The sequence below is a fragment of the Salvelinus namaycush genome, chromosome 27, assembly GCF_016432855.1.
Source record: "Salvelinus namaycush isolate Seneca chromosome 27, SaNama_1.0, whole genome shotgun sequence".
NCBI classification, from domain to species: Eukaryota; Metazoa; Chordata; class Actinopteri; order Salmoniformes; family Salmonidae; genus Salvelinus; species Salvelinus namaycush.
In genome coordinates, this window is record NC_052333.1 from 24,111,193 (window position 1) to 24,136,847 (window position 25,655).

Consider the following 25,655-nt stretch of genomic DNA (forward strand, 5'->3'; position numbering starts at 1 on the left):
CCAAATCCAACATTATTTTAGCAATATTCAGACATTTCTTCCCTCAACTGTACTCATATTGGCAAACTGATACTGTAAGTCAATTTGCACTGACTTGAGTATCTTTCATGCTACATGAAAGAACAATATTTAAATCATTAACAGCTCACTCAAATACAGCACAAGTGTCTTATTTGTTTAATGCCAAAAATACTGCTAAGCTGAAAAAGCATCTTCAACGTTTTAAGAAATGTATGAATTAATATTATTTTCCTTACCAGGCAAACAGAGGAATCGGTGAGCAAGTGTGAAGATATCTGTAGACTCCCCTCTAGTACACTCCCTTTAAAGGGACTGTCCATCACCTGACAATGGGAGGGTTCTTGGATATACAAAAATGTGTAATCATCCATAAGGGAATGGACAGTGGTTCAGGTGACTCCTTAAACAACTTAAGACATTACAATTGCTTTCTAAAAAAACTTACAACTCAGAAATAACAATGGTGGCAAATAGTACTCATTTATTATTAGAATCAATGGCTGTTTCATTTCAAAATGGTTGTCAAAGGAAGGAATGAATAAAAACATCACAACTTGTAAATTAAAAGTGTAAATGAAAAGGTCAAGGGTCAAAGGCCAGAAAAAGAAGAAAAGAGTTGGGCATCACGTTGCGCTTCAAGGTTTCCAAGTCTTTGTCGGTCTCCTCTCTACAGCAGACCCTGTCTCTTCAGGTCCTCGTAGGTCTTCTTGTTGACCACGTTTCCACTGGAGTCCTCGTACTCCTCCTCTGTATCTGGTTGCCACCGCTCTGATGCCTTCTGTGACTTCAGCTTTGACCATACTGGGTTAAAAATACACTATTATTATCCAGAACTTGGACTGAATGACCAGTCATTTTTCATTATTTATTTAACCAGGAAAGACCCTTGCGGTCAGAAACCTTTTTGCGAGGGCAATCTGGATGTCCAACTACACCGGAAAATATTTATTGGTCTGGTAACACTTCTCTCTAACATGACTATTCTATTCAACCCAAATAACAACACTCATTCTTTTCACTTGTCATCTGCCTCAGCCTCTATCAGGGCTGTAACAGAACAACTTACGAGAGACAGCGTCCTCGATCTGGGTGACGTTGGCAAAGTGAGCCGTGTTGGGGATTCCCAGGCAGCGCATGCCATGGGCGTGACGCCACTCCTAAGGGGAGGAGACAACAGGCGACAACATATTATCTAGCAGTAATATTAACTAACCATGGTCAACATGCTCTTATCAGCTGAGAACAGAATTAGTCCCGTTCTAAAATCGAATCCTCTGCAGTTTCACTTATGCACATATACAAACGAAAGGAGGGCATTGATATAACACTGTAATAACCTAATATGACATTGTAATAATACGCAAATAATTCAACGAATAATGTTGAACAGAAATCTGAACGTACTGCAAAGTGCCTCTGGAAGGCCTTGGGTCCTCTGTACGTGTAGTTTCCACAGATCTCACAGTTATAGTTGATGTTCAGGCCATGGAGTTTGTACAGCCAGTATGGAATGGGCTAGAACAATTAAAAACGAGGTTAGCGTGGTGGCGTGCAACCGCTGTACAATGAAGTCTGAATAAATAACACTATTATTAATAAAACAATTTGTATTTCATTAGTATTGCAGAGCTTTAACACAGCTAGTACACAGGTCTGATGTCAGGGCCCAACTCCAAACCTTTCCATCCCAGCCGAGAGGCAGGTTCTTGGGGTTGTAGATTATCTCGTTGTCCTCATCTTCACTCTCACTCTCACTGAGCTGCTCCTCCTCTTCCTCCTCTCTCTCTTCTCCTGTCCGGGCCTGCTTCCTCTGCACGTTCTCATGGGTCAGCTGCCTCTGCTCCTACAGGGCCATAGACAATCAGATGGAAGTGTTAACAGATGTTTGTGTGGTTATTGTGAGTAACACACACCTATTGTATGACCGGGACTCAGAACTAAAGACATTCATTAAATACGACTAAAAACATAGGTGCTGGGCTAATAAAGAACACTAGTATAGAACAAGAAGGCCTGCACACTGTTAAAGCTCCCAATTCACCACTTTATTGACAACGTTTCGATCAGAAACGGATTTTGTCAGGTGACCGGATGCAAGCGTTGTCAATAAAGCGGTGAATTGGGAGCTTTAACAGTGTGCAGGCCTTCTTGTTCTATAAAGGAGTCATCCTTGGCATCTTTTACTTACCCCCAAGATTTCCACATACTCATAAACCTGAGACTCCAGGAAGGCGACTTCTTTGTTACGCTCTGTGTCTCTGCAGAGAGATTGGAATGGTCAATAACACGGCTAGAACATGCTATCAGGTGCAGAAAAACATAAAACATGCAAATGTTCAACTGACAATCACATACTTCTTGGGTCCCTTGGACTTCGGGTTCTTGGCAAACAAGGAGGGATCCAGAGATTCCAGGGATTTTCCTTTGGTGCTAAACAGCCTCTGAGCTCTCTCTTCCAGGGTTCTGTGGGGTCACATACACATTAGCCATATACACCCATTTAGCAACCTTACATCAGTCACCCAGTCCAATATTAGTCATCAGTACACCGTAGATCTATACTCCTAGTCTAATTACAACTGTTATTACAGTATTCCAAGTTTAATGTAAGTCCATAGACCTCCTCCCAGCCACAGAAGAGCATGCTTATTGCTTACCCTCCACATTTCAGGCCCAGGGCCATAAGGGCAGACTTCAACCTGTCCAGACCCAGGGAAGCCAACTCCTCCCAAGAGGAGAAAGCAGAAAGGTCTAGATGAGCTCCGGCGTGGGTCAGAGCACTGCTCGTCTCTTTCTATAACAGAGGAAGAGAATAAAAATTTGGAACTCCCATATAGACCATCACTATAGTAGTCCTCTTCCCCATCTTGGACACTCACTGGCCAGCCAGGGAAGGTCCCCATCTCCCACTTCTTCTCAAACTCTCCCAGGATCTTGCCGTAGAGATCATTCTGGTCCAGCAGAGGTTTGACTCTCTCTGTGTAGTCCTGAAGGTACTCCAGTAGCATCTCTAAGTACCTGTATAACATCGAACACAGGTGTGAAACAACCTGATGGAAAAACATGCGGAGGAGAACTTCAAACAAATGAATATAAGGTACTACAATTCTATAGGAATACATTTAGTGCATTTACAGTGCAATCACAAAGAAAAGGTCTGTACAATAAAGAAAATTGTTAAATATGCTTACTTTTTGTATTCAGCATTCTTTCTGTCCTTGGAGACATCAAACAGCTGGTCGAATGAGGAAAGGTAGCTGATGTACTCCAGTTTCTGAAACAGAGGGCAGAAGGTTGGGCTTTAGTATAGTTTTACATTAGACTAGGATGAAGAGTATTTAGAGTTCAAAGAGTGGACAGCTTACCTCTGCCCCTTTCAGGTTGATGAACTTCCGATAGCAGTCATGAAGATCCAGGTAGCGTCCGTAAGCTTCCTCATCACTGAACTCCACCATGTCTGGGGAAAGACCAAAAATCATTACATTAACACCTACACAGTGTGAGACAATGATTCCACCACCATACTGTAGAAAGCTCACTCTGTGTTTCTTCAGTTGGGTTCTCTCTAGCCTTGACCAGCTCGTCAAACTCCACAGACATGGGCACACAGATCTGAAACAGCAACATACAGATTTAGCCAGAGCAGCAGACATGCTAAACCCTGATGAAGGTTGGTTGACCTAAACTTCGGTTCAAGAGTTGGTTTCAGACATTTATTGTGGAACATGCAATAAGACAAATTACCCCCCCCCCCCCCCCCCCTTCGTGGACCTGGACTGTAGAATGACATATAGAATCCTGAGACATATTGAATTATATAATAGTTATTTAAAGGGGCAATGTGCAATTGGTGTATCTATTTGTGGACTTTCAAATGAATTACATAAACCCATTGATTTATTCTGGCAGAATAACTTATAAATGCCGCATGTGCTTAGTTCAACTGTCATACCCCAACTGAATTCAGTTTGTTTTACTCTATTTTTTTTATTTTTTATAAACAACATATTTGTTCACAAACACTAGTGTATAGCCTCAAAACATCTCAAACTATACTTTGATATCATGGATGGTCAGTCCTAGCTCTGTCTATGAATTTGAGTGGTTACATTTCTCCTGCCCCATCCCTCAGCATTTTACCAAAACAGTGGCGGGGTAAGTGTAATTGTTTTAACTTCAGGTTGCCCCTTTAAAAACATATCTCCGTGTCTGGAACTACTTTTTTTTTTTATAGAAGATATACACTGAGTGTACAAAACATTAAAAACACCTACCCCCCTACAAAGTGTACAAAACATTAACCCCCCAAGGTGTCAAAAGCGTTCCACAGGGACGCCGACGCTTCCCACAGTTGTGTCAAGTTGGCTGGTGGACCATTCTTGATACAAACGGGAAACTGTTACGCGTGAAAAACCCAGTAGCGTTGCAGTTTTGACACAAACCAGTGCACCCTGCACCTACTGCCATACCCTGTTCAAAGGCACTTAAATATTTTGTCTTGCCCATTCACCCTCTGAGTGGCACACATACACAAGCCATGTCTCAATGCTTAAAAATCCTTCTTTAACCTGCCTCCTCCCCTTCATCTACACAGACTGAAGGGGTTTTAAAAAGTGACATCAATGTATGTGTATGTCATGGAAAGAGCCGGTGTTCTTAATGTTTTGTACCCTCTGTGTACTTCTGGGATGATTTATTCAGTGTACAGCTAGGCCAGACAGGAAGGAGCTGATAAAAAAGATGACCTCATTAGGATGCTTCCTGTGGAACTCCTTGATCTGTTTTAGTCTGTTGTAGAACTCTGCAAACTCATTTGGTCCTGAGATGGCGTTCAGTTCATCCTTCCTCATTCTGTGGATAGAGAAAGCAACAATATTACACCTCTGATTTACTCTGCATAACAAGGCTGATCATGCATGAGCGCTTGAAACACAAACACATTACATATACACACACTTACCCATCTTTGTCTTCATATGCTTCCCTGACAGTTGAGCTCACATCCATGTATCTCTGAAAGGATGACAAAGCTTGTTATCAAAAAAATACTGTCACATCATGCATGTCCTTGACAAGTAGGCTATTAGCCACAATACAAGTGAATATGAAAATACAGGTCCAACTTGTTATTTACTGTTGTGATGTTTCAATATCACACAGAATACTCACATCCAACATTGCTCTTGTTCGATGGTCTGAGTTTATTTGTTCGCGTAACTGTTTGAGAAGAAAAACCCATAAATGTGAACTAACGGTTGATGGCAAAGCCAGAAACTGGACCAGTTAACAAACGCTAGCTAACAAACTAGCCTTATATCTAATGCAGCTAACTGAATACAATAGCTGTCAGAAATTGTAGCTGGTAAGTTAGCCACAAATAAACAAAATCATAACACATAAGCTACTATTCCCAGAAATAACGTTAGCTTATCTGATTTTGTTTAATGCTTAATTCAATGAACGTCTTCATTAGCATTAAATAGCATTAGCGTTGATGCAACTCATACCGTGGTTTTCTTATGCATCATTTCCTTAGTTTTGGCATCCAACAGCCTTTCCTTCTCCTCATGGTAGCGACGTTGTTGTTCTAAAATCGTCTCCATTGTTATTTCCTGACCAACAAATTACAGAAATAAGAAGGACTTGAACAATGAATGCCGTGAAACTTCGGCTACGTTTATTTTCAATGGCGCATGTTGGGACTGAGAGGAAGTAGTTCCACAGCAGGGTTGCCAGGTCAAGCTTTAATTTCTAGCCCAATTGTTCTTCGATGAGGTTTAACAGCGGTTGGCAGCCAATAAATGTTACATTACCGCCACCTACTAGACTGGAGTACAACTCCATAATACTTTGCTTGAATAAATAACAAAATCAAATTTAAAAAATACCCTCCAATCTAACACTACACTAACAAAAAAATAACAACACCCTACTCCACTATTTAAATCTATTTAGTCCTACCTCAGGCCAACAACCTGAAAGGATGGGACACCACCACTTTTCACACCCTGTAACTCTTCTGATATCAAGTCTCACACATCCAAATACTAGAGGTTGACTGAATAATCGGAATGGGCGATTAATTAGGGCCGATTTCAAGTTTTCATAACAATCGGTAATCTGCATTTTTGGACCCCGATCATGGCCGATTACATTGCACTCCACGAGGAGACTGCGTGGCAGGCTGACTACCTGTTATGCGAGTGCAGCAATTAGCCAAGGTAAGGTGCTAGCTAGCATTAAACGTATCTTATAAAAAACAATCAATCTTAACATAATCACTAGTTAACTACACATGGTTGATGATATTACTAGTTAATCTAGCTTGTCCTGCGTTGCATATAATCGATGCGATGCCTGTTAATTTATCATTGAATCACAGCCTACTTCGCCAAACGGGTGATTTAACAAGCGCATTCACGAAAAAAGCACTGTCGTTGCACCAATGTGTACCTAACCATAAACATCAATGCCTTTCTTAAAATCAATACACAAGTATATATTTTTAAACCTGCATATTTAGTTAATATTGCCTGCTAACATGAATTTCTTTTAACTAGGGAAATTGTGTCACTTCTCTTGCGTTCTGTGCAACAGAGTCAGGGTATATGCAGCAGTTTGGGCCGCCTTGCTCATTGCGAACTGTGTGAAGACCATTTCTTCCTAACAAAGACAGCCAACTTCGTCAAACGGGGGATGATTTACAAAAGCGTATTTGCGAAAAAAGCACAATCGTTGCACAAATGTACCTAACCATAAACATCAATGCCTTTCTTAAAATCAATACACAGAAGTATATTTTTTTAAACCTGCATATTTAGTTAAAAGAAATTCATGTTAGCAGGCAATATTAAACTAGGGAAATTGTGTCACTTCTCTTGCGTTCATTGCACGCAGTCAGGGTATATGCAACAGTTTGGGCCGCCTGGCTCGTTGCGAACTAATTTGCTAGAATTTTACGTAATTATGACATAACATTGAAGGTTGTGCAATGTAACAGGAATATTTAGACTTATGGATGCCACCCGTTAGATAAAATACGTAACGGTTCCGTATTTCACTGAAAGAATAAACCTTTGTTTTCAAAATGATAGTTTCCGGATTTGACCATATTAATGACCTAAGGCTCGTATTTCTGTGTGTTTATTATATTATAATTAAGTCTATGATTTGATAGAGCAGTCTGACTGAGCGGTGGTAGGCAGCAGCAGGCTCGTAAGCATTCATTCAAACAGCACTTTACTGCGTTTGCCAGCAGCTCTTCGCATGCGCTGTTTATGACTTCAAGCCTATCAACTCCCGAGATTAGGCTGGCAATACTAAAGTACCTATTAGAACATCCAATAGTCAAAAGTATATGAAATACACATGGTATAGAGAAATAGTTCTATATTAACCTCAACCTAAAACTTCTTACCTGGGAATATTGAAGACTCGTGTTAAAAGGAACCACCAGCTTTCATATGTTCTCATGTTCTGAGCAAGGAACTTAAACGTTAGCTTTTTTACATGGCACATATTGCACTTTTACTTTCTTCTCCAACACTTTGTTTTGCATTATTTTTAACCAAATTGAACATGTTTCATTATTTATTTGAGACTAAATTGATTTTATTGATGTATTATATTAAGTTAAAATAAAAGTGTTCATTGTTCATTCAGTATTGTTGTAATTGTCATTATTACAAATATATATATATACTGGGCCGTACGCACTACCCTCTGTAGTGCCTTGCGGTCGGAGGCCGAGCAGTTGCCGTACCAGGCAGTGATGCAACCCGTCAGGATGCTTTGAGGATCTGAGGACCCATGCCAAATATTTTCAGTCTCCTGCGGGGGAATAGGTTTTGTCGTGCCCTCATCACGACTGCCTTGGTGTGCTTGGATCATGTTGGACCAAACAAATAAACCCTTTGCGCATGTGCATAACTATAGATAAATCCGACAGCAGAGTTTGAGTGATGAAAGTTTGACAGAGGATCTCGCAATCTCTGAGCAAGAAACACTTGGATGAACATAAAACACAATTTATAATTGTGTTGTTATTATGTGCCAGATGTTAAAACTACAAACGGTTATAAATGGCCCATTTGCGAGATTGACTTGTCATTTCAATAGACATAGGCTACAGTCTAAAATCTGGGTTTATGATTCTAGTAACATTTTTCCATAGTTTGCTTAGATAGGTAGCCTATAGCCCCTGATAGACCTACATCTCATTTCAGATAGTCTACAGTAGCCTAGATAAGATGTAAACTGAACGATTTAGCAGCTTGCTTAGCTCAAATGAACAGACTAATTTATTCAACATGAAAAGCGAGGCGATTTCGCAATACGAAGTGCTTGTTTCGCCAATAGCTTACTGGAATAGGCTACTGAAGATGGGGTCATAATTTAAATCACTGAATGAAATATTAATAATATATTTATGAAATGAATATGCTTGTCAACAGCCAGTGTTTCTTTTTTTGAATTCGTTTTATCTGTAGCCTAATCTGACTACTGTTACCGTCAATCTAACGCGTTCATAATAACACAAGGCTACACCAAGTAATAGGCTATTTATTACATTGGTTTGCCAGCTCCAGGTAGGCTACACAAGTGACACAAATTGACTTGCAATGACTCCATTAATATCGTAATTTCAACATATTTATTGTATCAAGTGGGAGCCTACAATGACATATACATTAATAGGCTACTTGAGGGCCAACAGAGGCAAATGTATAATTATTCACTTTTAGCCTAATGTCAGTTTCATTGAGGACTTTTCCCCATAAAAAGAACCACGCGAGGGAGTTTCACAACTTCCATTTCCAATGTCCACTCTGGCAGCCCACAAGACCCAATAACTGAGCATAAAGCACCGCTTGATACAGTTTTCTTTAATTAAGCAGTCAACATTAGAATGCAATTTAAACCATCTCCAAGGGATTCATGTAATGCGCTCTAGTGCGCCCAAAGTCGTTTTCCAGTGCTTTGTCTCTATTATTTCTTGATGTGCATCACTTCTACAGTATTAATATGTTTAATGGAAAAAATATGAGGAAATAGGTGTCTCTATAACGACAATCTAAATAGCCTACCTACAACTGGTAAAAAAAAGTTGTCACAACGTGCGCGCGTGCTGCTCTCTCTCCTCTCTCACTTGACTCAGCCAATAACTGTAGTGCTGTGCTTTGCTCTATCAACACACACACACACACACACACACACACACACACACACACACACACACACACACACACACACACACACACACACACACACACACACACACACACACACACCTCCTCCTCTCCGGCCCTTACCACTACTGAGGAGCTGGTCACAGTGAACTATATATATTTTTAAGAGAAATGCCTTGGCGGCCGTGGTGCAACTTAGAAATAGCCCAAAAATCCGCAACCAATACATTTCACCCGCGACATAGTTTTCAAAGTAGCCCAAATTCAGGAAAACCGCGAACATGGCAACACCGTTCCACAGTTTATTCACCGCGTGAGGAGACATTGTTCCCATTATTTAGGTTCCGCAATCATCAGTGAGTTTTTGAGTGTGGAAGAGAGATAATCCGATTTTCCCCCAGTTTTTTGTTGAGTGATATCATCATTCTACACTGAACCAAAATATAAACACCACATGCAACAATTTCAAAGATTTTTACTGAGTTATAGTTCATATAAGAAAATCAGTCAATATAAATAAATAAATAATCTATGGATTTCACATGACTAGGTAGGGGCGCAGCCATGGGTGGGCCCAGCCAACCATAATTAGTTTTCCCCACAAAAGGGCTTTATTACAGACATAAATACTCCTCAGCACACCCTTCTCCAACCCCTCAGATGATCACACAGGTGAAGAAGCCGGATGTGGAGGTCCTGGGCTGACGTGGTTACACGTGGTCTGTGGTTGTGAGGCCGGTTGGACGTACTGCCAAATTCTCTAAAATGCCATTGGAGGCGATTTATGGTAGAGAAATTAACATTCAATTCTCTGGCAACAGCTCTGGTGGACATTCCTGCAGTCAGCATGCCAACTGCGCGCTCACTCAAAACTTGAGACATCTGTGGCATTGTGTTGTGTGATCAAACTGCACATTTTAGAGTGGCCTTTTATTGTCCCCAGGACAAGATGCAATGATCATACTGTTTAATGCTTCTTGATTTTCCACACCTGTCAGGCGGTTGGATTATCTTGGCAAGGGAGAAATGCTCACGAATATGGATGTAAACATATTTTTGCAAAAAATGGAGAGAAATAAGCTTTATGTGCATATGAAACATTTCTGGGATCTTTTATTTCAGCTCATGAAACATGGGATCAACACTTTACATATTGCATTTATATTTTTGTTCAGAATACATTGGTCACCTAGTGTCACGCCCTGACCATAGTTTGCTTTGTATGTTTTATGTTTTGTTTGGTCAGGGTGTGATCTGAGTGGGCATTCTATGTTGTATGTCTGGTTTGTCTATTTCTATGTGTTTTGCCTGATATGGTTCTCAATCAGAGGCAGGTGTTTTGCGTTGTCTCTGATTGGGAACCATATTTAGGTAGCCTGTTTTGTATTGTGGGTTGTGGGTGATTGTATATGTGTAGTGTTAGCACTATTTGTTATTTAGCTTCACGGTCGTCGTTTATTGTTTTTGTATTAGTTTCGTTTAGTGTTCTCTGTCTATCAAAATACAAGATGAACACTAACTACGCTGCGCTTTGGTCCTCTCCTTCTACCACCACAGAGGATCGTGACACCTAGCCAAGTTTGAAACCACCAAGACTCTTCCTTGAGCTGGCCGCCCGGCCAAACTGAGCAATCGTGGGAGAAGGGCCTCGGTCAAAGAGGTGACCAAGAACCTGATGGTGACAGAGCTCCAGAGTTCCTCTGAGGAGATAGGAGAACCTTCCAGAAGGACAACCATCTCTGCAACAATGCACTAGTCAGACTTTTATGGTTGAGTGGCCAGACGGAAGCCACTCCTCAGTAAAAGGCACATAAGCGCCCGCTTAGAGTTTTCCAAATGAACTCTCAGACCATGAGAAACAAGATTCTCTGGTCAGGTGAAACCAAGATTGAAGCTTGGCACATCTATATTTGGGGAGTTTCTCCCATTATTCTCCGCAGATCCTCTCAAGCTCTGTCAGGTTGGATGGGGAGCGTCGCTGCATAGCTATTTTCTCACATCAGGTTGAAATCAGGTCTCTGGCTGGGCCACTGAAGGACATTCGAAGACTTTTCCCGAATCCAGGGACTAGTCTCCCAGTCCCTGCCACTGAAAATCGTCTCCACAGAATGACGCTGCCACCACCATGCTTCACCGTAGGGATGGTGCCAGGTTTCCTCCAGACGTGACGCTTGGCATTCAGGCCAATCTTGGTTTCATCAGACCAGAGAATCTTGTTTCTCATGGTCTGAGAGTCCTTTAGGCCCCTTTTGGCAAACTCCAAGCTGGCTGTCATGTGCCTTTTACAGAGGAGTGGCTTCCGTCTGGCCACTCTACCATAAAGGCCTGATTTTGTGGAATGCTGCAGAGATGGTTGTCCTTCTGGAAGGTTCTCCCATCTCCACAGAGGAACTCTGGAGCTCTGTCAGAGTGACCATCTTGTTCTTGGTCACCACCCTGACCAGGGCCCTTCTCCCCCGATTGCTCAGTTTGGCCGGGTGGCCAGCTCTAGGAAGAGTCTTGGTGGCTCCAAACTTCTTCCATTTAAGAATGATGGCGGTCACTGTGTTCTTGGACTTTCAATGTTACAGAAATGTTTTGGTACCCTTCCCCAGATCTGTGCCTCGACACAATCCTGTCTCGGAGCTCTACGGACAATTCATTCGACCTCATGGCTTGGTTTTTGCTCTGATATGCATTGTCAACTGTGGGACCTAATATAGGTGGTTGCCTTTCCAAATCATGTCCAATCAATTGAATTTACCACAGGTGGACTCCAATCAATTTGTAGAAACTGATCAATGGAAACAGAATGCACCTGAGCTCAATTTCAAGTCTCATAGCAAAGGGTCTGAATACTTATGTAAATAAGGTATTTCTGTTTTTGATTTTTTTTAGACATTTGCAAAATTTATCTAAAAACATGTTTTCGCTTTGTCATTATGAGCTATTGTGTGTAGATTGATGAGGAAAATGTTTTCTTTTATTAATTTTAGAATAAGGCTGTAATGGAACAAAATGTGGAAAATGGGAAGGGTCTGAATACTTTCCGAATGCACTGTAGGTCTATCGACAATATTTCTATGAATTAATTTGAAAGAAAAACAATTCTGTATTGAAACCACATCCACTATCTTCCCTAGCTCGTCTGATAGAGTTTTCTGTGAACTTTTCTTGAACTTTGCAAATAAAGGAAAAATACCCTAACATATCAAAAGGACATTAGCCTATTCATTATATATTGTTAGGTTGGTTAACCGTTAACCCTCTACTACCAATGCTTGTTACCAGATTTGAAAAGCCCAATACACACACTTGGTTTCGCGCACTCACTGTGTAAAAAAGAGAGCGCGCGCTCAGAGGCGGTACGGTTGTCTCATTCTCTCGCAGCCAGTCTGAGCGGATAACGAAAGCAAACGGAGAAACAGATCGAATAGAACGGCCGAGCAACACACGGGATATAGCCTACTTCAACACACGGGATATAGCCTACTTCAGGGGTTGATAGAAGATTGTTTGCATCGACCGTCCGTGTGTCAACTATTTGGAAGGTAATCTCTTTCTGAAACATTGTAACAACTGCACATTGAAAGTAACGTTTAAAGAGTCGATGGCCCGGGAGAAGAACGACATCCTCATGGGGAGGGAGGGGGGAGGTTGTGGGGTGTTCGGTGTCTTTTGTGCGGAGACGGCTCTTCTTGATGTGGGAAAGCTTCACAGCTAATATTTCACTCAAGCTGCTTCGAACGTTTTGTGTTGTGTTTATCTTGAGGCTATGAGGGCACATGAGGGCTCTCCGATTACGGTTATGGTGTTATGTTTTTAGGCCTTCTCAATTATGTGGAGTGCACGCGATATGACGGCTGCTCCCCCAGCAGTAGACCTAGTGGATCAGTTATTCTGACAGCCCTACGTGACAACAGGGATTATTTACACACAAAAGAAATGTGTTCATCCGTATTTGCTGGTGTATGAATGACCGTGAGGCCAATGCAACACAGGATTTGTTACTTTTTTTAGCAGATTTTATCATCACCGGCTCGGTATAAAAGGAGAACACTGAAAGTGTTTAAAGAGCCGATGGCCTGGGAGAAGAACGATATCATCACTGGGGGGAGGAGGAGGGGGGAGGAGGAGGGGGGGGTGTTCCGGTGGTTGTGTTACATTGATGTTAAATTATTGTTACAAAGTGTGCCCATGTCTTTGATAGCTAAATCTCACAGTATTTTCAATTGATCATGAGTCTTTAACTTGTCAAAGAGATATGACTCATAGAACCAATAAAATAGAATGGAAACAATGTTTTCTAGAAGATCATGCTTTGTGTTTTGTATGTTGCCTATTAACAACCCTCCTAAATTGCCTCAGTAGAAATCACCAATCTCTGTATCAGGAGAGAAAAAAAAAAAAAAATCCAATTACTGTCTTTGCAGAATGTTCATGACCAAAGTGTGTGTGGTATAACTGCACTTTGCAATGATTTGAAGATCTGTTGTCTGTCATTATGCTCTTTCTGGAATGTGATGCTCATTTCAGCAACCATCTGCTCCTTTACAGTAGCCCCCCCCCCCCCCCCCCCCCCCAAACACATACTGCACACAACCCTCATTTACCCAAACAACTACTTCTCATTCTGTGAATGTTCAAAATACACTGCTTCACCTTGAGGGCTCATATGGTATGTTGGGAAATTACATTTCCTCAATGCGACCTTGTAGAAGGAGCTTTGATTATAGAGGCTGTAGTGTGAGCTGGTCCGTGAGGACATGGAACCAGCCTGCCTTACTATAATGACCTTTAAAAGACCTGAGAGCTGGAAGAAGAACAGTATTTCATTCTGTTGACTCTAGCTGGCTGGCTGGCTCTGGTGGTTTGGTTTTTAATACCATACTTCTATCAGAATAGCTAATGACTGAAGGACAACCACAGAACCAATAGTATTCTCACCTTCGACTGCTGTAGCTTTAGGCAGGTGTGTAGGAAAAGTCAAGGGTTTGGGGTTATCTGTGTGTCTGTGTGTGTCCCCCAGAGCCAGGATGTCCAGTGAGGTGCAGCCCAGCTCAAGGCAGGACGACAGTCCCAACACCAGTGGGGGCAGCTGGGACGTGGAGCAGAGAGAGGTGGCCCCTCCGGTTCAGGAGCAGGCTCAGGAGAGGGATCAGACAACGCCCAAGAAGAAAGAGGCCAAGATATCCAGCAAGACTGCTGCCAAGCTCTCCACCAGCGCCAAGAGGTAGATCTGCAATTCTCTCTATTCTATTCTGTTCAGGTAGATTGTGTAATGAAGTGTCCTTGACGGTCTTGGTCATATACAATATGCATGTAGTGCATTTATGGTTTTTGTGGAATTTCTTTGGAATACAGCTCAAGCTCAACAATGGACTATCCAATATACTGAATGTACAACACATTAAGAACACCTGCTCTTTCCATGACAGACTGACCAGGTGAAAGCTATGATCCCTTATTGATGTCACTTGTTAAATCCACGTCTATCAGTGTAGATGAAGGGGAGGAGACAGGTTAAAGAAGGATTTGAGACATGGATTGTGTATGTGTGCCATTCAGAGGGTGAATGGGCAAGACAAAATATTTAAGTGCCTTTTGAATGGAGTATGGTATTAGGTGCCAGGCGCACCGGTTTGTGTCAAGAACTGTAACGCTGCTGGGTTTTTCACGCTCAACAGTTTACCATGTGTATCAAGAATAGTCCACCACCCAAAGGACATCCAGCTAACTTGACACAACTGTGGGAAGCATTGGAGTCAACACGGGCCAGCATCCATGTAGAATATTTTCAACACCTTGTAGAGTCCATGCCCTGAAGAATTGAGGCTGTGCTGAGGGCAAAACTGACTCTAGGAAGTTGTTCCATTCCGAGCCACGAATGTCATACGCAGTATAATACGGAGATTATATTGACTCAGATGCACCTTGAAGCAGTGGGTTTATTATAACCATCAATGGGTTATGAAATGCAATGGTCTGAGGGACATTAGAGAAAAACAAACAAAGTGATTGTGTCAGCGAGAGAGCCCATGGATGAGTGACCGTGAGAGAGGGAGGCCTGCATGTTCTGTAATTGGTCCATTTCCCCCTGGATTCCCTCGTTCATTCCCTCGTTTATTCTTCCCTCCATCTGCTCTTAACAACCTGCCGCCTTACCACGTAAAATGTGCCACCTCATGAGAAAATACTGTAGATAAAATTAGAGCGTCTTGTGCATTCAAGCCTGGGAACGACTTACTCCCTAACCAGTGATTGTATTACAGTTATACAGCCCCTTGCAGAAAGAAGTATTTTCCCACTGCCTGTAAGGAATAGTAGGGCACAATGATTTACCCACAGTCTCCCCTCATCATGAACCAGAGAGTTTATAATCAATACAAGCGCACACAGAGGAGAGGAAGGGATCTGCTGTCGTTTGTTCTACTCTTCCTTCCCTCGCTCGCTCCGTGAGGTGTGGTGTGGTGCCTTCCTGTCAGCACTCCTCTGTGTGTGTGTGTGCGCGCGTGAATGTGTGCACTCCTCTGTGGCGTGGCATTTGGAGAGGACAGAGGGAATGAGCCGACAGGGATGACAGGTGAAATGAACAAAAAGACCACCTGAGGTTCTCTCCCGCTCTGAGCGGTGGTGCTGGTGAGCGGTGGGGTGTCATTTCTACTGATGCTGTGACACTTCCCTGTCTCCTGATGTTGGAAGGCTGCTTGTCGTTGTCCTCCGCCATGGCTACAGCTGACTGTTTGTATTGCTCATCTAACAGATAGTGTCAACAGTTGTTGTGAACATTGTGAATAGATGATTTAGGGCCAGGGGCTGTATGTATGAAGTGTCTCAGACTAGGATTTAGATCGACACTCCTAATCTGAGACACTTAATACATTCGGAACCAGGATTATATCTCAATCTGTAGGGTTATGATTATTCATTTGGTTCCGTTCCACTGTTCTGACCAGCAAAATTAAGTTCTGAACCGGTTCAAACCCCAAAAAAGTAACGGTTTATATCGTTCCTTTCTGTTCCTTTTTAAACCTCTGAAATCTATTTTCTTTAACATTTAGCTCATCATTAAATTACTTCACCAATCAGTGCAGATAGTGCTGCTTGCTATGGAGCGGGCAAGCTATAACTAGTTACATACATTGGACAGACAAGTGTAGGGCCCGAGATGCAACTTAAATGTTGTGGGTGGTGAGAGAGCGAGAGAGGGTGGAGGAGGAGGCTTGAAGTGCTGGGCATCTTGTTATGACATGCATCATCTTTATTAGGCCCACAGAATTATACCGAGGAGGAGCGGCTTCTATGAAGGAACTTTGAAATGTCTTTGAACCTCAGAGAGGTGGCTTAACGTTGCACCAGAACTAGCTAGCTAACAAGCTTGTGTGTGTGAAGTGTTACCAGAATTTAAATAAAAACGTACCTTTTTATAGTTAGTAAATCCAATGTGAAATGTTGTAACTATAGTATCCTTAACTAACATTGAACAAGTTAATTCATTCTTCTCTAATGAAAAAAATCTCTCCCTAATTATTGAATTTCTACATCAGTAAACTACAGTAGCCTATGCTTTGGAGGGGGAGGGCCATGTAACCTACACACGCTTTGTTGCGTTTTTTGGGGGGGGGGGCAGGAAATAAGACCCCTGAACGTAAAATAACATTATTAACCTTTTCCCATGCCTTTTAAAATAACCGTTCTGTTTCGGGAACAGTATAGATCACTTTCTTTCCTGGTTCTGGTTCTGTCCCTATAAAAATGTTGTTCGTTTTTAGGTTATGTTCCCTGAACCAGTTCCAACCCCTTGGAGAGTAGCTCGTTGTCAGTATTGGCTCCGTGTGAGTGGAATATTGCAGCCTTAATGGACGGTGAAGTAACTGATTGTAAAAAAAAAAACTGCACCTGCCTGTTGGGATTCTCAGAGCAAATCATTGACATACTTATGTAATGAGCAGTGCTGTGTACGGCAGTGAAACATGACCCCTGCCCTGATCCCGTCGACTCACTATACTAAACCACTGTTTATTTATGTATTCTTCCATAAATACTTCCAACAGGGAGGGAGAGACTACATCAAAATGTTTAGTTCACCCCGAGTCATTAAAATCCTTATCTCAATCGGTCTCATGTATTTGTCCAGAAAGCAGATATGACTCTTTTACACAGCAAGGCCTGTCTGACCTCAATGTCAATTTACACAGGCCCATGAAACTAGGTGAGGAATTCAACAGTGCGTCCCTATGTTGATATAGCCTGACGAGACGTATTCCTGTATTCAATCACAATTCTAGGAGCTCATTAGGACATCAATGACTTATTCAGTGTGTACACTTACAGATTGATTTTACTGGCAGACTTTATATAACACACTAGCTAGTCTGGTGTGTGTGTGTGTCTGCGTGTGTATAGCATTACACAGCCTCAATTTGTTGGGGCATGGACTCTACAGGGTGTCACAAGCACTCCACAGGGATACTGGCCCATGTTGACTCCAATGCTTCCTACGGTTTGTGTCAAGAACTGCCACAAACCGGCACCCTACTACCATACCCCATTCAAAAGGCACTTAAATCTTTTGTCTTTCCCATTCACCCTCTGAATGGCACACATACAGCATCCATGTCTCTATTGTCTCAAGGCTTAAAACTCCTTCTTTAACCTGTCTCCTCCCCTTCCTCTACACTGAAGTGGATTTAACAGGTGATATCAATATGGGATCATAGCTTTCACCTGGATTCACCTGATCAGTCTGTCATGAAAGAGCAGTTGTTCTTAATGTTTTGTACACTCAGTATATGATCTGTGTTCCACCACATGTATGTTCCATCTCTTTCCCCAGGATTCAGAAGGAGCTCGCTGAGATAACCTTGGACCCGCCACCTAACTGCAGGTAGGAGCTTGTTGGTCTGTTTTATGACGCTCTGTGCATGTGTGTGAGCCTGTTTTATGGCGGTCTGTGTGTGTGTGTGAGCCTGTTCCGCCTGTTTTATGGCGGTCTGTGTGTGTGTGTGAGCCTGTTCTGCCTGTTTTATGGCGGTCTGTGCGTGTGTGTGAGCATGTTCCGCCTGTTTTATGGCGGTCTGTGCGTGTGTGTGAGCCTGTTCCGCCTGTTTTATGGCGGTCTGTGCGTGTGTGTGAGCCTGTTCCGCCTGTTTTATGGCGGTCTGTGTGTGTGAGCCTGTTCCGCCTGTTTTATGACGCTCTGTGCGTGTGTGTGAGCCTGTTCCGCCTGTTTTATGGCGGTCTGTGCGTGTGTGTGAGCATGTTCCGCCTGTTTTATGGCGGTCTGTGCGTGTGTGTGAGCCTGTTCCGCCTGTTTTATGTGTCTGTGACACCTGAAGCACTCTGTCAGTCTGTGCTGTGCATGGCATAGAAGGAAAGGGGATTGTGAAGGGCCTGTGCTGTGTTGGCTGAGTCACTCAGATGAATGGTATACAGATAGAAACCTTATTGTAGTACTGCCTGCAGTTACAATGTGGTTTTTCTGTCTGTTAGAATGCTTTTCCTTCAATCTGCAGTTCAACTCATCCCAAACCATCTCAATTGGGTTGAGGTCAGGTGATTGTGGAGGCAAGGTCATCTGACGCAGCACTTCATCACTCTCTTTCTTGGTAAAATAGCCCGTACACAGCCTGGAGGTGTGTTGGGTCATTATCCTGTTGAAAAACAAATGATAGTCCTACTAAGCGCAAACCAGATGGGACGGCGTATTGCTGCAGAATGCTGTGGTAACCATGCTGGTTAAGTGTGCCTTGAATTCTAAATAAATCAGACAGTGTCACCAGCAAAGCACCCCCACACCTCCTCCTCCATTTTTCACGGTGGGAACCACACATGCTGAGATCATCCGTTCACCTACGCTGCGTCTCACAAAGACATAGCGGTTGGAACCAAAAATCTCAAATTTGGACTCATCAGACCAAAGGACAGATTTCCACCGGTAAATGTCCATTGCTCGTGTTTCTTGGCCCAAGCAAGTCTCTTCTTCTTATTGGTGTCCTTTAGTAGTGGTTTCTTTGCAGCAATTCGATCATGAAGGCCTGATTCACGAGGTCACCTCTGAACAGTTGATGTTGAGATGTGTCTGTTACTTGAACTCTGTGAAGCATTTATTTGGGCTGCAATTTCTGAGGCTGATAACTCTAATGAACTTATCCTCTGCAGCAGAGGTAACTCTGGGTCTTCCTTTCCTGTGGCGGTCCTCATGAGAGCCAGTTTCATCATAGTGCTTGATGGTTTTTGCAACTACACTTGAAGAAACTTTAAAAGCTCATGAAATTTTCCGCATTGACCTTAATGTCTTAAAGTAATGATGGACTGTCGTTACTCTTTGCTTATTTGAGCTGTTCTTGCCATAATATGGACTTGGTCTTTTACCAAATAGGGCTATCTTCTGTATACTCCCCCTACTTTGTCACAACACAATTGATTGGCACAAACGCATTAAGAAGGAAAGAAATTCCACTATTTAACTGTTAACAAGACACACCTGTTAATTGAAATGCATTCCAGGTGACTACCTGATGAAGCTGGTTGAGAGAATGCCAAGTGTGCAAAGCTGTCAAGGCAAAGGGTGGCAACTTTGAAGAATCTCAAATATAAAATATATTTTGATTTGTTTAAAACTTTTTTGGTAACTACATGATTCCATATGTGTTATTTCATAGTTTTGATGTCTTCACTATTATTCTACAATGTAGAAAATAGTCAAAATAAAGAAAAACCCTTGAATGAGTAGGTGTGTCCAAACTTTTGACTGGTGCTGTGTATAGTGTACCTACCAGAGCTGTCTGAGTTGTGAGTCACAGCAAGAGTAGAAAGAGAAGTGATTGGCCAGTGTGTTCACTACTAGGATCAATCTAGTAATGTTGCTTGCTCGCTGCTGTATTTGCTCCGACTCCCGCGGCTGGGAAAGGCACTCTTTCACCATTTTCAATGCACACACACGATGGCTAAGCAATTATAGTTTATTTTACACTAAGTCATAGTGGTAGGGGGGCACGATGCTAAAACTCACGCCTGTCAATCAAGGGTTTCTGTGTGTTTTCATTGTGTGGGTCTTTGGCGAGTCAGCGTTTGTTGTCGGAGAGACTGATGCCTTGGAGAAGTAGTGTGTGTGTGTGTGTGTGTGTGTGTGTGTGTGTGTGTGTAAGAGAGGGAGAGAAGTGTTTGTATGAGCTGAGAAAGGTAAAGGTATGGGTGATTGAGAGAAAATAAACTTCATGACTTAAAACCGTGACGGGAGTGTTTTAAAACTATTTCCCCCTCGTTAGAGTGTGTTTGTTGTACCTCTCTTAGCGTGAGGTGTAGCCCTCAGCCTCAGCTATGGATAATCTCAATGAAGCATGCTATTATATTCACTGACAAAGGGAGAGGGGGGAAATAGATTTCATGGGGAGACATTTGTATTGAAAATGACATTTGTATGAAAATGGGTTATTTGAAGGATGTCCATTCTGAAAGCAGTTTCATGACGAATGGATTCACTTCGGTATCAAGCAGCGGCAATTTCGTCACCTAAGAGAAGTGTGTGTGAGAGAGATATGAGTGAGGAATTGGCCACAGACTGCTGGAGTATCTTTCAGTACAGTGCACTGTGAGGAAGAGCTCTCACACAATTGAATTGTAGATTTCTGTATTGAATCCCTTTCGGGTGTTTTGTTCATTCTTACAGAAACAGGCCCAAGCTCCCCTCCAAGTCTTCTATAAACCCATGTGGGGTTTTCTAGTGTTTGGTTTGTAAAACCCGACACAACAATATAACATTTCAACATGTACTTTGTGAGATAAAAGCAATGTGTGATTTAATATTTTTCATACTTTTGGCCATGTAGTGTATGTGGACACCTGCTCGTAGAACTTCTCATTCCAAAATCATGGGGATTAATAAGGAGTTGGTCCCCCTTTTGCTGCTATAACAGCCTCCACTCTTCTGGGAAGGCTTTCCATTAGATGTTGGAACATTGCTGCGGGGACTTGCTTCCATTCAGCCACAAGAGCATTAGTGAGGCCGGGCACAGTCGGTGTTCCAATTCATCTGAGGTGTTTGATGGGGTTGAGGTCAGGGCTCTGTACAGGCCCAGTCAAGTTCTTTCACATTGATCTCGACAAACCATTTCTGTATGGACCTCGCATTGTGCACGGAAGCATTGTCATGCTGAAACAGGAAAAGGCCTTCCCCAAACTGTTGCCACAAAGTTGGAAGCACAGAATCATCTAGAATGTCATTGTATGCTGTAGTGTTAAGACTTCCCTTCACTGGAACTAAGGGGTCTAGCCCGACCCAAGAAAAACAGCCCCAGACCATTATTCCTCCTGCACCAAACTTTACAGTTGGCACTATGCATTCGGGCAGGTAGCGTTCTCCTGGCATCCGCCAAACCCAGATTCGTCCGTCGGACTGCCAGATGGTGAAGTGTGATTCAACACTCCAGAGAACGCATTTCCACTGCTCCAGAGTCCAATGGCGGCGAACTTTACACCACTCCAGCTGACGCTTGGCATTGCGCATGGTGATCTCAGGCTTGTGTGCGGCTGCTCGGCCATGGAAACCCATTTCGTGAAGCTTCTATCGAACAGTTCTTGTTGCTTCCAGAGGCAGTTTGGAACTCGGTAGTGAGTGTTGCAACAGAGGATGGATCATTTTTACGCGCTTCAGCACTCGGCGGTTCCGTTCTGTGAGCTTGTGTGGCTTACCAGTTCACGGCGGCGCCGTTGTTGCTCACATTTCCACTTCACTTTAACAGCACTTATAGTTGAGCGGGGCAGCTCTAGCAGGGAAGAAATTTGACCAACTGGCTTGTTGGAACGGTGGCATCTTATGACGGTGCCATGTTTAAAGTCACTGAGCTCTTCAGTACGGGCCATTCTTTTTCTATGGAGATTGCATAGCTGTGTGCTTGATTTTATACACCTGTCAGCAACTGGTGTGGCTGAAATAGCCGAATCCACTCATTTTAAGAGGTGTCCACATACTTTTTTAGAGTATATGGATGCAATACACCATAAGGATAATTTATGGTAGCCTACACAACACATTAGAAGCAATGGAGGCTCCTCAGAGGAGGACAATGTCCCTAAGTGAATTTCATAAAAATAGAAATGGTGAAACATTAAAGAAGTTATTGTTATCAGATAAAACTATACTAAATATATTCACGTCACCAAACAATTGATTAAAACACACTGTTTTGAAATGAAGGTCCAGAGTAGCCTTAACAGCACTCTGTAGGGTAGCACCATGGTGTAGCTGGAGGACAGCTAGCTTCCGTCCTCCTCTGGGTACATTAACTTCAATACAAAACCTTGGAGGCTCATTGTTCTCACCCTCTTCCATAGACTTACACAGTAATTATGACAGGTTGGAGGACATCCTGCGGAAGTTATCAGAGCTCTTGCAGCATGAACTGACATGTTGTCCACCCAATCAGGGTCAGAGAATGAATATAGTACTGGCATAAGGCATAAGTTACAGCTTGCCAGCGCTGCAGTGCATAAAATGTGGTGAGTAGTTGACTCAAGGAGAGAGAAAGACAATAGTTGAAGAGTTTTGAACAAATTTAATTATTTTAAAGCGGAAGCGAGAGACTATATTTTATTCCCTTTCACTTAGCTAGTGAATACATCTAGCTAGTTAAGCCTATTCAAACACCGGGCTAAAACAGAGAGGGATGCTATGTTAGCTAGCTGGCTATGGCTATCCAACACTGGAACTCTTTCCAAGTCAAGGTAAGCTTTTGATTTTATTAATTTATTGCCACCGGGGCCCGGCAGGGTGTAACTGCTTGCTGACTGTACACTGTACTGCATGATTGTAGCGGGTTTACTAACGCGTTAGTTCTAGTAGCTATGTTGACTATGCCGTTAGCTAATATGGTGACAATGATGTAGGCTGTGTTTAGCGGGTATGATATTAAGGTTTGGTTTGGAAAGGTTTTTTCGTCTGGTCACAGACAGCTGATATGTTGTGCACTGAAGTCCACAAGCGAAGGGTAAAGGTGAGAGGAGGAGAGTGCATAGATTCGAGAAGGGAATTATACAAACAACATGATCATTTTTGCTCGTTGTATGTGGCTGCTATGATAGTGAACTGTGTTTGCGTGTGATCAGGGTTGTATTCATTCCACCGATTCTGTTGAAAAATGTTTGTTAAACGGAATGAAACGGGGATAAAAATACCTGAATTTATCCAATAGAACCTCTTGTTTGCAACTGCTGGACTAATAATTACATTGTAGATCAGCTAGATTTAGGCAAGAGTGTGCAAGGCGGTATTGAATGTGTCACTCTTACCTTGATTACTCAATTTTCTCGACTTGTGCACCTAGTTACATTGTAAACTTTCATTCATAGGTTAGGTTGTAGCAACCTCATCATGGGTATAGGGACAATTAGAGTATCGTGTAGTAGCCTAAACCTATTGATGTTACATTTGAGCTGGGTGAATGTGAATGACAGTCATCCAATATTCTGTAATAGAAATAAGGCCATGCTCCTAAAAAAAAAAGAATTGTCCTCATCCCAAATGTCACGAACCGCCACTGATTCAAAGATACGAGGCTAATTCCTCTCTTGGTTTGTACTGCATTCCTTTTATAGTGCAACAGCTAGAAGTATCCACCATCTGTTTATCAAAGGCTGTGTGTTCTGCCTGTCCTCACCTATGTTACTAATTGACGTGACAACAGTATTAATACTCACTGTAAAGGAGGACAGGAAGTGTGAGAGGCATCATGTGAGGAGTGGACACTGATGCTCGTTAGCTTCTCTTTATTTTTTCTCCATCCTTTCTTCTCCTTCTGCAGCGAACCACTTCTGTTCCTCCTCATTTCAATAATACACAACTTTATCTCTCTCTTCCTCGCTCTCTCTTCCTCCCCCTCTCGGTCTGTTTGTCATCCCTATTTTAAAGAGAGGAGAGGGAGTCGTGATATTTCCCCCTTGAGAAAACAAAACATTCTAACTTTCAACGAAACGTGTCTCATTTTAAAGAACGTATTTGGCAATTAGCCTTGTCCAATACAGGACTAAGATTGAATCGTACTACACCGGCACCGATGCTCGCCGGATGTGTCAGGGCTTGGAAACTATTAGACTACAAAGGGAAGCACAGCCGCGAGCTGCCCAGTGACACGAGCCTACCAGACAAGCTAAATTACTTCTATGCTCACTTCGAGGCAAGTAACAGTGAAGCATGCATGAGGGCATCAGCTGTTCTGGATGACTGTGTGATCACGCTCTCCGTAGCCGATGTGAGTAAGACCTTTAAACAGGACAACAGTCACAAGGCTGCAGGGCCAGACGGATTACCAGGAAGTGTACTCCGAGTATGCACTGACCAACTTGCAAGTGTCTTCACTGACATTTTCAACCTGTCCCTGACGGAGTCTGTAATACCAGCATGTTTCAAGCAGACCACCATAGTCTCTGTGCGCAAGAACACTAAGGTAACCTTCCTAAATGACTTCCGACCTGTGGCACTCACGTCTGTAACCATGAAGTGCTTTGAAAGGCTGGTCATGGCTCACATCAACACCATTATCCCAGAAACCCGAGAACCACTCCAATTTGCGTATTGCCCCAACAGATCTACAGATGATGCCATCTCTATTGCACTCCAAACTGCCACCAGGACAAAAGCAACACCTACGTGAGAATGCTATTCATTGACTACAGCTCAGCGTTCAACACCATAGTGCCCTCAAAGCTCATCACTAAGTTAAGGACCCTGGGACTAAACACCTCCCTCTGCAACTGGATCCTGGACTTCCTGACGGGCCGCCCCCAGGTGGTAAGGGTAGGTAACAACACACCCGCCACGCTGATTTAACACGGAGGACCTCAGGGGTGCGTGCTCAGTCCCCTCCTGTACTCCGTTCACTCATGACTGCATTGCCAGGTACGACTCCAACACCATCATTAAGTTTGCCAATGACACAACAGTGGTAGGCCTGATCAACAACAACAATGAGACAGCCTATAGGGAGGAGGTCGGAGACCTGGCCGTGTGATGCCAGAACAACAACCTCTCCCTCAACGTGATCAAGACAAAGGAGATGATTGTGGACTACAGGAAATGGAGGACCGAGCTCGCCCCTATTCTCATTGACGGGGCTGTAGTGGAGCAGGTTGAGCACTTCAAGTTCCTTGGTGTCCACATCACCAACAAACTATCATAGTCCAAACACACTAAGACAGTCGTGAGGAGGGCACGACAAAGCCTATTCCTCCTCATGAGACTGAAAAGATTTGGCATGGGTCCTCATCCTCAAAAGGTTCTACAGCTGCACCATCGAGAGAATCCTGACTGGTTGCCTCACTGCCTGGTATGGCAATTGCTCAGCCTCCGACCGCAAGGCACTACAAAGGGTAGTGCGTACGGCCCAGTACATCACTGGGGCCAAGCTTCCTGCCATCCAGGACTTCTATACCAGGCGGTGTCAGAGGAAGGACCTAAAATTTGTCAGACTC

At 43.0% G+C, this 25,655-nt stretch overlaps 2 protein-coding genes across 2 annotated transcripts in view; one reads left to right on the top strand and one right to left on the bottom strand.

Annotated features, from left to right (window-relative positions):
* Positions 1–481: 481 nt before the first annotated feature.
* On the bottom strand, positions 482–5,733 carry LOC120022680 (splicing factor 3A subunit 3). Its single transcript, XM_038966663.1, has 15 exons — positions 5,529–5,733; positions 5,191–5,238; positions 4,982–5,034; positions 4,767–4,872; positions 3,561–3,633; positions 3,387–3,478; positions 3,213–3,295; positions 2,901–3,039; positions 2,679–2,815; positions 2,377–2,484; positions 2,210–2,279; positions 1,700–1,864; positions 1,426–1,536; positions 1,088–1,178; positions 482–822 (listed from the first exon to the last, which is right to left on the bottom strand). Exons 1-15 carry the CDS (start codon positions 5,622–5,624, stop codon positions 689–691), a joined length of 1,506 nt encoding a protein of 501 aa, XP_038822591.1. The 5' UTR covers positions 5,625–5,733; the 3' UTR covers positions 482–688.
* A 6,859-nt stretch (positions 5,734–12,592) lies between these two features.
* The window catches only part of LOC120022665 (ubiquitin-conjugating enzyme E2 E2-like), a 60,124-nt gene continuing 47,061 nt past the window's right edge, over positions 12,593–25,655 (top strand). The window contains exons 1-3 of the mRNA XM_038966649.1: positions 12,593–12,739; positions 14,218–14,421; positions 18,025–18,075. Of these exons, the coding sequence (XP_038822577.1) occupies positions 14,225–14,421; positions 18,025–18,075 (248 nt within the window). The 5' untranslated portion in view covers positions 12,593–12,739; positions 14,218–14,224. The remainder of the gene's footprint in view (positions 12,740–14,217; positions 14,422–18,024; positions 18,076–25,655) is intronic.

Coding starts and splice junctions, on each gene's coding strand:
- LOC120022680 (XM_038966663.1), bottom strand. CDS start 5,624: ATGGAGACGATTTTAGAACAACAACGTCGCTACCATGAGGAGAAGGAA. Junction 5,239..5,528: donor TGATGCATAAGAAAACCACG/GTATGAGTTGCA, acceptor CTTCTCAAACAG/TTACGCGAACAAATAAACTC. Junction 3,040..3,212: donor AAGAATGCTGAATACAAAAA/GTAAGCATATTT, acceptor GATGTTATACAG/GTACTTAGAGATGCTACTGG.